The sequence below is a fragment of the Mytilus trossulus genome, chromosome 1 (genome assembly GCF_036588685.1).
Source record: "Mytilus trossulus isolate FHL-02 chromosome 1, PNRI_Mtr1.1.1.hap1, whole genome shotgun sequence".
NCBI lineage: Eukaryota > Metazoa > Mollusca > Bivalvia > Mytilida > Mytilidae > Mytilus > Mytilus trossulus.
Genome location: NC_086373.1, coordinates 52,372,617 through 52,385,255, shown reverse-complemented (window position 1 = coordinate 52,385,255; position 12,639 = coordinate 52,372,617). Strand labels below are relative to the sequence as shown.

The 12,639-nt window shown below is 31.0% G+C and overlaps 1 protein-coding gene across 1 annotated transcript; it reads left to right on the top strand.

The window, feature by feature from the left end:
* The first annotated feature begins 3,824 nt into the window (after window positions 1-3,824).
* LOC134727114 (receptor-type tyrosine-protein phosphatase epsilon-like) lies at window positions 3,825-12,319 on the top strand. Its single transcript, XM_063591500.1, has 6 exons — window positions 3,825-3,901; window positions 4,471-4,596; window positions 5,195-5,305; window positions 6,089-6,240; window positions 8,302-8,437; window positions 10,497-12,319. The coding sequence occupies exons 1-6, from the start codon at window positions 3,851-3,853 to the stop codon at window positions 10,575-10,577; spliced, it is 657 nt and encodes a 218-aa protein (XP_063447570.1). The 5' UTR covers window positions 3,825-3,850; the 3' UTR covers window positions 10,578-12,319.
* Window positions 12,320-12,639: the final 320 nt, after the last annotated feature.

Sequence of the window (12,639 nt, the reverse complement as noted above, 5' to 3'; positions counted from 1 at the left end):
TTTGCATCTTTTACCATGAGTGAAATTTTGCATGCATATGGCGGTTGTTGGTACAAGAAAATTGGTACCGTTAATTGTATTACCAACACTGGGTCGATGCCACTGCTGGTGGACTATTAGTCCTCGAGGGTTTCACCAGCCCAATAGCCAGTACTTCGGTACTGGCATGAAAATACGAATTTTTTGTGTTATTAAAATTTGCTGTTACAAAATATAAGAAATAATTATAAAATCTCCCTCATGCAAAGCTCTGATTCCTTTAACGGATTAGGCTATACGTTTTGGACCTTTTGATTTATAGCTTTTCGTCTTTATATAAGCTTCGGATTTTAAATATTTTGGCCAAGAGCATCACTGAAGAGACATGTATTGTCGAAATGCGCATCTGGTGCAAGAAAATTGGTATCGTTAATTGTATTGTTGGATGCATATGACAAGAGATGCTTACCCTATAGACACATCTGGTCCCTATTCCTTTGGAATTCAGGCGAATCATTCAACTTTCGTTTGTTACCGCGAATAAACTCAACCTTTATCGATTGAAGTGATTTCTCTTCGATGAACTAGTGTCGCTTTAATGCATGCACAATATTGGTACTCAGCTGCATAAATTGATATCAAGGACTCAAATCTATGGTGGGTTCCAAATCTATGGCAAATGTGAAGTCATGCCATTCAAAATATATGGCAGATGTTTTAACGATCTTTTTGTATTTCTTTGGTTTTTATAACGTGACTCTGTAATCTAAAAGATCCCGTCAGTATGACATGTATGCTATAATTTGTTCTATTTTATGTCATTATGCTTATATATATATATTATGAATTACAAAATACGTTGAACCACAAACGTCAAAATCATTCATTCGCGTCCTGGAATTAACTATTTGTAGTTTCTTAATAATTCTATACAACTGTTTTAAATCTCAGTCTATTTTTGAAATGTATCCTTACATACTTTTGATTTTTCAACCCTGTATGCTAACATTTCTTAGATGTGAAATTTAAAAAAAAATTGTATGTACATTGAACGACAAATATATGTATAAAACTTTCTAACGCCAGACACGCAAATCAATGAATGTGTTTGTAGATACATGTAGATGTTATTGTGTTCTTTTAAATTGATTATTTTAAAATACTAACACGATGTTGAGTGATGCACCCATAGTTTGACTATTTTATTTATTGTGTCTGTTTATTTAACGCATCATTGTAAATATAACGGAATTTGATGAGACTGTCATCTAAGTGAGAGGTTGGCGATATAAACTATGTTTAATCCACCATTTTTTTACATTTGAAAATGCATGTACCAAGTCAGGAATATGACAGTTCTTGTCCATACTTTTTTGGTGTGTTCTGTTATTTGCTTTTGGCATGTGATTAGGGACTTTCCGAATTGATTTTTCTCTAAGTTTATTTTTTTGTGATTTTATTTTTTCCTAATCTACAAATGTATGGCAAATTTTGTAATTTCCTAATCTATGGATTTTTGTTGTTTCCAAAACTATGGCATTTTTTGGCAAATATAAATCAATTGTGTATGTTACCTGTTTAACCCATCAATTAAACCAACTAGTAAGTCCCTTAACAAACAAGAAGGCAGGTTTAAAAAAACAAATAAATAAAAATGAACAGTTTGAATTTTCACATAATGTTATTTCATCGGTAACTTTTTGTAATTGATGACGATTTCAATCAAATAGGCATTTGGTAAATTATAGTCTTATAAATTTTGCCAGCCATAAATATTTAAGGAATGACTGTAATATTTTTTTCTGTCAAAAAATTTAACGCTCACTGAATAACGCGCGTAACGGGTTATTTAACAGTGTAAACCATATTTTTATATGTTATTTCGAATAGACAGAAAAAATATTACAGTCATTTCTTATGATTTAATTCTAAATTACATTTTAAACGGTAGAAAACCATGAAAAAAGGTTGATGACGTCACGGTCACATGACTAAATTATGTCTATAGGCTCACTACAAAATAACGTCAGCCAATCAGAAGACGCGTTACATCCAAAATTTAATTATTCTATTATAACTCCTTTTATAAAATATCCGGTACTGAAACAGCCGTGTCATTATTCATTCCGGGCTATGGCTGGTACAGCACATTGTGTCCCTCTTTCGGAAAATATGTCACATCTTCCTTTAAAATATCCGCATATTGTTGTTGGTGGAAATACATTCATTTGGAATGGTGTTTAAATCTATGGGTTCCGCCATCGTAAGCGGCTGCGACGATGTAATATGGCATTAGGCAATTGTGACGTTATGAAAAAGATCTACCACAGATTTGGGGAAAACAAAATCTGCCATAGATTAGATTTGATTTGTTTGACGTTTGTTCCATAGATTAGAGTCCTATATATATATATTTGAAATGGTTATATTTATTTAAAACAGAAAAAAAACTCACATATCTACCATATGTTCGCCTACTTATTGTGTGTTGCTCATAAACAATGTCAAAACTAGTTATACTATAACACACCCGCGTTTCAGAGCGTGGTTGACAGAATAGAAAGTGTTGTAGGGAGAATTTTGTAAAAGATTTAATGACTTGAGAATTTTAGGAAAAGTATAAAAAGGTACTTGGGGACAGGGAAATGCATTTTTTTTTATCCCTCCTCCTTTTTTTCCAAAATTCCAAAAAAAAAATTGGTTTTCTATTAATTTCATTTTTAACATACATTTAGTATATTATGAACATTTTAGTCAGGAACCTGTAATTCAGTGGTCGTCGTTTGTGTAAATGTTACTATTTTGTTTTTCGTTTATTTTTTGTACATAAATAAGGCTGTTAGTTTTCTTGTTTGATTTGTATTACATTGTCATTTCGAGGCCTTTTATAGCTGACTATGCGGTATGCGCTTTGCTCATTGTTGAAGGCCGTACGGTGTTAATTTCTGTGTTATTTGTGGTCTCTTGTGGAGAGGTGTCTCATTGGCAATCTTGGAGATAACGGGAGTGGATCGTAACATTGGCTAGCGAAGATGTATTACTCTGAATAAAGTGTATTTGCTTTTTACTTTCAATTCTCAGTTTTTTAATCGATCCACTGCGGTCGTTAATACTTTATTGAGATCTTCTCTATTTTAAGAAACTCTGTGACCAATCAAATTTTTTCCCACAAACGGGGGCCTCGGGCCCATCCCCGCCCTTGGATAGAACGGGAGTGGATCGTAACCTTTGGCTAGCGGAGATGTATTACTCTGAATAAAGAGTATATGTCTTTTTTTAATTCTCAGTTTTCTAATAGATCTAAGGCGGTCATTAATACATTATACAGACCCTCTCTATTCAATAAGCTCTGTGACCGCTGGATAGTAAACTTAAAACCAATATCAGATAGAAAATTTATTTTATTCGTAGTATATGTATGCTCCAATTATACAGAAAACACAAACCGTAGGTCTAATCTGACTTTAAATTTCCTCCAATGACGGAACAATATTCGTATGCCTTTTTTGTCTCGTTTTTCTCCGACAGTAACTCAATCTGAATATTCATATGAATGAATGACAAATGCGACTTTGTACTGTACTTATATGACACAGAGGCATGATGATACATTTATTGTGAAAAGGAGAGAAGCGACACACAAAATGAAGTCTTCTCGTTTAATAGTATAGATGTATGTAACTACCACTACTATATTAAAGAACAAACAATATCAAAATCATCCAATGTTGTAATTTAAAAGAAAAATTTATTTTGCAAATCTGTGAGCAAAAATTAAACATTTACTTCTGACGTAACTATTTTAAAGAATTGATATCTAAATATTGCTTTCTAAACAATTCTTGTAGATGACAGATATAGACCGTACTTAATGTCTTATGGTAAAACCAGAAGTGACTACATCAATGCAGTAATAATTCCAGTGAGTAAATGTTTTATTTTAAGTAATCTATTAAAGTTTACTTTTGTATTATTGCAAGTGTCTTCAAACACCACAAGTTGACTGATCAAATAGATACGTCTATGCTTAATGTATTGTTATATATGGTTTCAGTACATACAGAACATGGAGATCTTATGTTCTTTATTTTGATAATTTACAAACAGAAAAAAGAGACACTGTATCTATTTCTATAAAGCATAAAGCATAACTACTCGAGAAACACCGTATTTGTTTACAATATTTTCAAATGCATTTTTTAAATTAAACCTCTTTAATGTAAACGAAAATACTTTCTATCAAACTATGTTCAAATTAGAATGGTTATTCTGCAAGATATAACATTACATTAGTAACACTACAGACATTTTTGTTTCTTATTTGATATCAAATTTGCCTTTGTCGAGCTCTACATAAATGTAAACATACAACATGATTAACAAATTTGAAAAAAAATGTTCAAAACTGTATCCAACTTTTATATTCATTTAAAATTTCCAACATTAAAATGATTTCTTATCTAGATGCAAATATCCTCCATTTCATTACAGGGCTATGCAGTTGATAGTAAAATGTTTGTAACACAGTGCCCACTTGTTGAAACTGTAATTGATTTTTGGACAATGATGTATGATCACAGTTCCAGAATTATTGTTTTGTTGGATCCCGCAAATAAGGTGAGAGGTATTCCTGCTAAACTTATGTGCGTAAATTATTATGAAAATAGCAGTGTTACGAGAGTGTCACTCTAGTTCAACATCATTTAAATGATTAATCAACGACGTATATGAACAAATTCATCTACATTCGTACATTAAATTGTTCTGGAAAAATACACAATTTTCACTTGAACGTATATTGATTTCATCAATAAAATGTCGGTCGAATTTACGATTCATCATTGAATTTTCTCTTCTCATGTATGGAAGACTTGACAAATTTAAAAACAATTACAATTGTATGGCAATGCAAATCGATTACATTTTTGAAGAAATTAATATTCGCGACTTTTGTGAATAAGAATACAATGGTAAAATGGTTCGTTACAAATGTGTTACACTAATATCATCTCTAGTATGAATACAGCAACATTGAAATGAAACAAGTTTGTAACTATATTTCTCAAAGGAGAATAACGCGGGAAAATAGTCGTTTACTAGTAATTGAGCCGGGACCAGTAATTTGCAAACCTTCAAGTATGGTCAGAAATGATAATTCAAGTATGGTCAGAAATGATAATAAAGCGCTTCATTTTTAGTTTTTATTTTTTTCAAGGGAGCTCCATTGTGGTTAGAGAAAAAGGAAATGTTACAGTTTGATGATTTCCGTGTTATCAAAGAAACGGAAAATGCAAGGGAAGGTATTCAGCTTACCTTAAACCATACGGTAAGTTGGAGCTTCATATTTTATATGAATATTTAACTACTAATAAGGATTGAGATAAGAAGACGAGTAGGGTAATTTTAAAATAGATTTACTAACATTGGTTTATTGAGTCTATGCGTATTTTCTAATTTCTAAATGTGCAATGTTTTAGAATTTCTTGCAACTATCATCATAATCATTTTAATAGAAGAACGAATGACGGAAAATCAATTAAATAATAAAAAAATGAAGGATACCATACGGCATTTAGGAAAAGAGAAACTCTCTTGATTTTATTATCTGTATACCGAGATCGAACGTTTGTACCTGCCGGAAACCAATGAAACATTTTAAAAATCATGTGGATATAAACGTATGGATGGGATTTACATAATAATGGACAAAAAATATTGGAAACAAATAGCAAAAAATAAAAAAAATTAGGAATAATCATGATAATTGGCAAAACAAAATTTGACCAATGACCTATTAGATTAAAGAATGCAAAAGAGACTAGTGAGTTTTCTAGGCCCTTATATACAATTAAACTCAAATTACACGATTTCAGTTGTTTTCAACTGTAAGCATTATAGATGAGTATACTGTTAATCTTCTACTAAGGATTTGTCTCCTTAAAACAAGAACCGTAGTATACCAAACATTTGAATTAATAATGCAAACTGTATTGTATTGTAATAGTTTAATCATGTCGTTTAAGTATTCTACTTCATCTTTAATGCAAGTGAATAGAATGATTTTGATACATTTTACAAATACACCTCATAAGTCTGATATCGTTTACAGAAAAATAAAGAACAAATCTCAATCCATGTTTTCACTGCTGAGGATTGGACGATCAGTAATGCACCACCATCACCAGAACATATGCTAGATCTTCTACAGCGTGTACAAAACTGCTGGGAAATTCAAAAAGTTCCTATAACTGTAGTTTGTAGGTATGTTCTTAGAATGCATTAAGGTATAGAACAATTAATTCAAGCCCGGTCGGAAGGAACATACAAGAAAGTAGTACATATTTTAAACAAAATAGTTCCTACGCATAGCTGTATCTTTGTAAATAGTGGGAATATTTTGGTAGTTTTTGTATCAAATGAAAGCTTGGGCATTTGGGATCACTGTAGAACCCGTGTTAAAAGTTTAACTTGAATTAAAAAGAAGTATATGACATTTTAATAGGAGGGCACATTTGGCCTGTTGTTCAGATCATAATTTCCGGTGTTTGTACTATCAAACTTCGGGGAACCAGTACGCTCTAATATGCAAAGGTAGGTTGATTCTTTCAGCACAAGTCAAGATAAGGTACAGTTTTGACATGAAATATCTGTCACTTTATTTGAACTTAAGACAAAGAAGCCATAAATGCTTGAAATTCCAGAATATAAAATAGAAAGCAATGGGCTATATATTAGTGGTTTTATACCTTAAAGATTAGTTTAATGGTGCGCATTTATAACCTTAGACTTTGGCAGGGTTTTGGTTTCAGAGTGGTCTTAGTCCTGTACAATGTAAGCAGTTCATCAACACTAATGTGTGAGGTTATGTGTTAACATCCCGGACATGGCAAATGCATACCACACCTATCTTAATAATAACTTACTGGAATTTTTTGAAGTTTTGAAGTTTTCTCGCTAAATATTTGTGGTTCTCGCCTGGCATTCTAATTTACAGTCAAAACAATTGGCTAGTGAACACAAGTGAGTCAGAAGTGGTGAACGTGGCGTTATACACCAACAATAAACCAATCACTATACTAGCCGTTGCCACAACTATTTTTGAAAATGTGTACATTGGTTTTTTTCTCTACACGTTTAATATCATAAAAGGAAGTTATGAAATCCCAATTCATTAGTCGAAGAAAAACAGTAGCACAGTAATACAAAAGAACTGACGAAAGGATAAACAGCAGTAAATAGAACAGTATACTACCCAGAACACTTGAAGACCATTATGACCTTAAGAGACATTGTAAAATAGCAGGTCAACTTTTTCTAAGAGAGTTTGAACCATATTTTTTTTGTAATTTCTACATTTATCAAAGTAGAATCTGGGACAACTTTTTTTTAAATGAGCCTCGGCGACGAAGATGATGATACTGTCGGAACTTACAGTCCATTATCAGTGCTAGTAAATAACAAAAAGAAATTTCTGAACCTAATGCTTCTGAAGCTTCTTTTTATGTTCATTACCAAGTACAACAAAGTCCATTTTTGAAAGTTAATGATGTATAAGACCTAAACGAATGAACAAAGTGGATATGACAAAATATTCCACTACGATCAAAACAATATTGTATTTAGACATTTTATATCGAACGCTTTTCACTGCTGTTCATAATGTCCAATGGAATATCAACTACAATGTCTCATCAAAAGTTTGTTCTTCAAACTGAAAATGTAGACAAACATTCCTTGTTAAAGGTGATAAACACTTATTAAAAGATTCCAACATTAAATACAACGAAGATTATATCATCAAAATTTTAAACTTTCCTTGTGTTGTGTTTTGTTGAGTTGGTGAATTGTTATTTCATCAGACAGTCGTTTTTCAAATGTGTACTAATTGTAATCCACATAAATGGCCTACTACTCATAAGCGACTTCATATAGAACCTTCTCAAAACCAAAATGAGTCTACCAATTTGAAAGTTCTTTAAGTTTACAAACAGATATATGGATGATGTATTGTCAAAAACCCACAGTTCCTTGATTGCTTTCATCTTTTTTATCCCAGGGAAACGAAGCCTATAACCCAAACTATAGAGTATATGTTTTATATTATGATCTTGTCTACGATGTTTACCGATACAATTACAATGAAGTTTTTCAGAAATAGAAGATAATCATTGTTGACCTTGTGAAAACAAATTTTCTTGATTAAATGTTTTTTTTTTATTCAAAATATTCCTGAAGTTCATATAGTATTACTTTTATTTGTTATACATTTATAATCATGAAAGAAAGTAAATGCTGTTTCTTAATTATATCTCAATATTTCAGTGATGGCTGTAGTAAGAGTGGGTTATTTGTTGCATTGAGATTGGTTTTGGAAAAAATACAAATAGATGAAGAAATCGATATTTTCCAAGTAGTTAGAGAAATTCAAACAAGGCGACCAGAATTCCTATCGGAATATGTAAGTGTGTAGAGATCGAAAGTTACAAAGTCCGTATTACATGTTCATGTTTTCTAAAGTCAAATGTTAAGGTTAAACAATGCGAACAGTTCCAACGGTGACAACCAAATACGTTCAATGTATGATAATAATCTGATATTTTCAAATGAACTCAATAATCAGTGAATCTTCTCAATGATCATTGAGAGCTAAACTGTAATACAACATCAATAACATCGTTATCAAGTCTTGCATTGTTATCTTGCCGTTTATATATGCAAATATTACATCAGTTTATGCACAACTTGAAATGATGTTACAAAGCATGTGTCCCCTATTACTAGTTTCTTGTTGATTGTCCCTTTTAAACAGACGAGTCTTGATTGATATCTTTCTGTTTTCAAGAAGTCATTAAACATAACAGGTGTACTATTGTGACTACAAAAGACTTAAGATATTCAATAGTTTTGCTGAGTCTGGCTGAAAAAAGTAAAATCACAAAAATACTGAAATCACATAGGAACGTCCATAATCATATGGCAAAATCAAATGACAAAACACATAAAAAACGAATGGACAAGAACTGTCGTATTCCTGACTTAGTACAGGCATTTCCAAATGTAGAAAATGGTGGATTAAACCTGGTTTGAAAACAATCGTGCACCTTAACGTTATGAATGACTTAAAGTGATACATGATTGAACTATAGATTAATGTTAAATGACCGCAACAAAAATATTTAAGAAAAAAATTCATGGAAGCCATAGAATGTTTGAAATATACACATGGCCTGGGACATTCGAATTTTATCCTGAGCGTTAGGGAGGGAAAAAATTCACGAATATCATGGCCCAGGCCATGTGTAAATTTCCAACAATCTCTGGCTTCCATGAATTATTTGATTCTAGAAAGACAAATACGGTCAATAAAAACTGAAGTGAGGGTGGTTTTACTGTGTGTGTGGCTGTTCTGTTTTACTCACTGTTAGATAAAGCTCAAATATCTTTATAAATATATAGCTTGCGTAGGTTATTTCGTGAATAACTGCTAGAAAAAAAAACTTTTAAATTATCTAAATTCTCAAACCCAACATTTGCCATTTTTAATTTACATGTTTTTCTCGTAAGCTTCCGTCAAATCCAAAGTTGACATTTTGAAACTGAGGAGCTGCCATGTTGACTTGCTATGAGTAAATATGCGAATAATGCAATAGAATAGAAAAAAATAAAACAAAACCTACTTCAAAAATCATACAATATCATACGATATTCCGATGGTTCACGTAACAGAAAACTTTGAACTTTAGCGGTTTTATTTGCGTCAAAAAGATTAATAGACTTATTATATTTTTATTAAATTTTATTTTGTTAATTTCTCCGAGCTCTTGTGCATAACTTTTTTTTTTTTATTATGCATACGAATAAGAATAAAAGTTATTTTGTCTTTTTTTATTTGCACTTTTTTAAACAATACAATCGGCAAAGGGTCTGCAAATAGGTTCCAATACATCTAGATTAACGTGGGAAGTATGTTGTAACAGTCATTATTATGTATATCTCTGAGTCTGTGCTAAGTAATTTTATCGAGAATTTTATCTCAGTGTTGATTACAACGCTGAAGAAGCACGTCATATTAGAATTCTACATAATATAACTCCTTTTGATTGTAAAACATTGTCAAAGAGACCAGGATAACAGTTAATTACACCAGACGTGCAGTGCAAATACATATGACTCATTAGTGGCCTACAAACATGTATTTTTTTTTGTAATGTTACTATCATATAAGAAAAAGAAGTGATGTATATTGTAAATCTTCCAGTAAAGCCATTCTTAAATAGACGAACAATATATTCCACAACAGTTCATGCATTTCATCGAATGAAACAGATACATTTTTGTACCCCCTGTGATACGATATGTATTGTCAAAGTAAAAGTCATACACAGCTTTAAAATTATTGTGACCTTTTTTCTTCTCAACACTTTATGTTATAATTGATTTTATTTTTGAAGATAAGATATAAAAACATTTTTGTAATATTGACGTCTCTATCACCAAACTTTCCTTTTCCTTTTCAGGATCAGTACGAATATTGTTACAAGTGTATCAAAGACCTAATAGAAGGGGATTCTAGTGATTCGTTGTATGCAAATATTTAACGATGCCCATCTATCTGTGATATTTAAGTGGGTTTTTTTCACTGGTCATTTTACACAATGAATGTGTATTGATCTCTCACTACTGCATCAGCATTTTGAATTCACATCTACTTCCAACTATGACATACAAATTGCCAATTTGATTTAAAAAACAAACGGATAAAATAAACACACACAGGTTTTTGAATCTAAAGAATCAATCATATTGGATATTAATTGCTATAGCAGGATTGTTGTTTGTGCTGCAAACTTAGTTTCACATTTATATAAGCAAGAGGATTAAAATCATATGTTAAATGTCGTTAGAGCTAAGAGAAACGTATAACTGCCGTTGTATGATATTCTATAAAATTCTGGATGCTTTTTGCAATGTTCAAGACTTTTGCTAAGTAAACAATTGTCTCACAAAAAGCATAATGTATCATCTTGTATGTAAACAGAATAGTTTTCTGGTGATAAATGAAGGCAAAAAAATGTGTTTGATGATGGAAAACGTGTTTCCCTGATATATCATTTTATTGTTTTCGCAATTTGGCTTCTTATAGCGGATTGTTTGTTAGATGTTTCATACTTGTTAACTGCATCTGTTATTATCTTCATCCGTATACACACACACATATATAGATATATTTGTTACTGTCATGTGTATTGTTCTATTCATTTTGTTGTAATCACATAGTAATAATATTAACACGTCAATTGTGTGTCAAAATGATAAATATACATTGATTGTTAAGTTTCTGCAAAAATACCAAACTTTTGTTTGTGTGCAAGTATATAAAAACAATGTGTATACCAGTATCAAGTTCTGTTATATAACATATAAACAAATAATAAATTTGACCTTTTTTTCGTCCGAAATATGGATTAACTAGGGGAAAATGCATTTTGTCGGCCGCAGTTTGCAGAAAAATTTAAACAAATTATATATACATGAACTGTCCAAGTGGAGTCTGCAAACCATTGAAAAGAAAAGACCATAGATATATATTTGTTAATAATTTCTAATAAAAAAAAAAAAAAAAACCAAAAAAAATAGTAAATTGAATATTAAATTATACTACCCATGCATCTCATGTTTTATACTATGTATTTCATCGTAAGTATTTTGAACCCCCTTAAAAAAAAACGTTAAGAAATGTCAGACTTTATGTATAGTACATATTTGAACAGTTCACAACGATAATACTAGAGTGACGTTGTTTCTTCATATGACATACAAATACTAACATAATGTGCATTTAATCTTTATCATGTTTAGATATATTTGAAATATGCACATTTTGTTTTTTAATTTAAAATGTATTCACATTAGAGTTAGGCTGTATTCACACTGAGACTCACACAAGTTTGAAACACATTAAATTGTAATTATAACATTGATTTTCAATTAATTCCGCACTGATGCTGGAAACACTCGCATCTATTTATTAACTTTTTAATATAGAATTAGATAAATGTCAAACAATTGATGTTTTTTTTTCAAAGACGTAAACAATACGACTTGTGTACACAAAAACATGTTTCACACGGGGAGTGTGAACGAGATCTGATTGTATAATAACTATATGCCAAAATGAACCTTTTATTTATCAAACGATTTGGTAAATGTATTAAATGCTGATACCATATTTACTTTTATCATTTCATATTACTTAATAAAGAAGATATAGCATGTAAACCTCTTGTTATGCCTTATCAGACATGATCTTAATTGATTTTCGTTTTGCTAATTTGTAAACGTAAACACAAATAGCAGTGTTAAGAGAAAAGAAATAATTTCATTTTTGAAAATCAATTTCACTTCTACACATTCGTGCATAAAACTTTGTATTTGTATTTGTATTTGTATATGTGTATCATACGTTACAATAAAAATTGTCACAACGAATACACCCTGAAAACAATAAGTTTCAAGTTTTACTAGCCAAGTCAAGAATGTGAAAATCTTTGTTTGCAACCTTTTTTTTCATCTCAAACATTTTTGGATTTAAAGCTGTGTGTCTAAACTTTATTTATCAATAGGGTATCATCTAACTCAAATCATTTCTTTGCCTCGACA

What these genes read in the sequence shown, in the direction of transcription:
- LOC134727114 (XM_063591500.1), top strand. Translation starts at nt 3,851, where the DNA reads ATGTCTTATGGTAAAACCAGAAGTGACTACATCAATGCAGTAATAATT. An exon ending in TCAATGCAGTAATAATTCCA is followed by an intron (nt 3,902 to 4,470) that starts GTGAGTAAATGT and finishes ATTTCATTACAG; the next exon opens with GGCTATGCAGTTGATAGTAA. An exon ending in TGTTGGATCCCGCAAATAAG is followed by an intron (nt 4,597 to 5,194) that starts GTGAGAGGTATT and finishes ATTTTTTTCAAG; the next exon opens with GGAGCTCCATTGTGGTTAGA.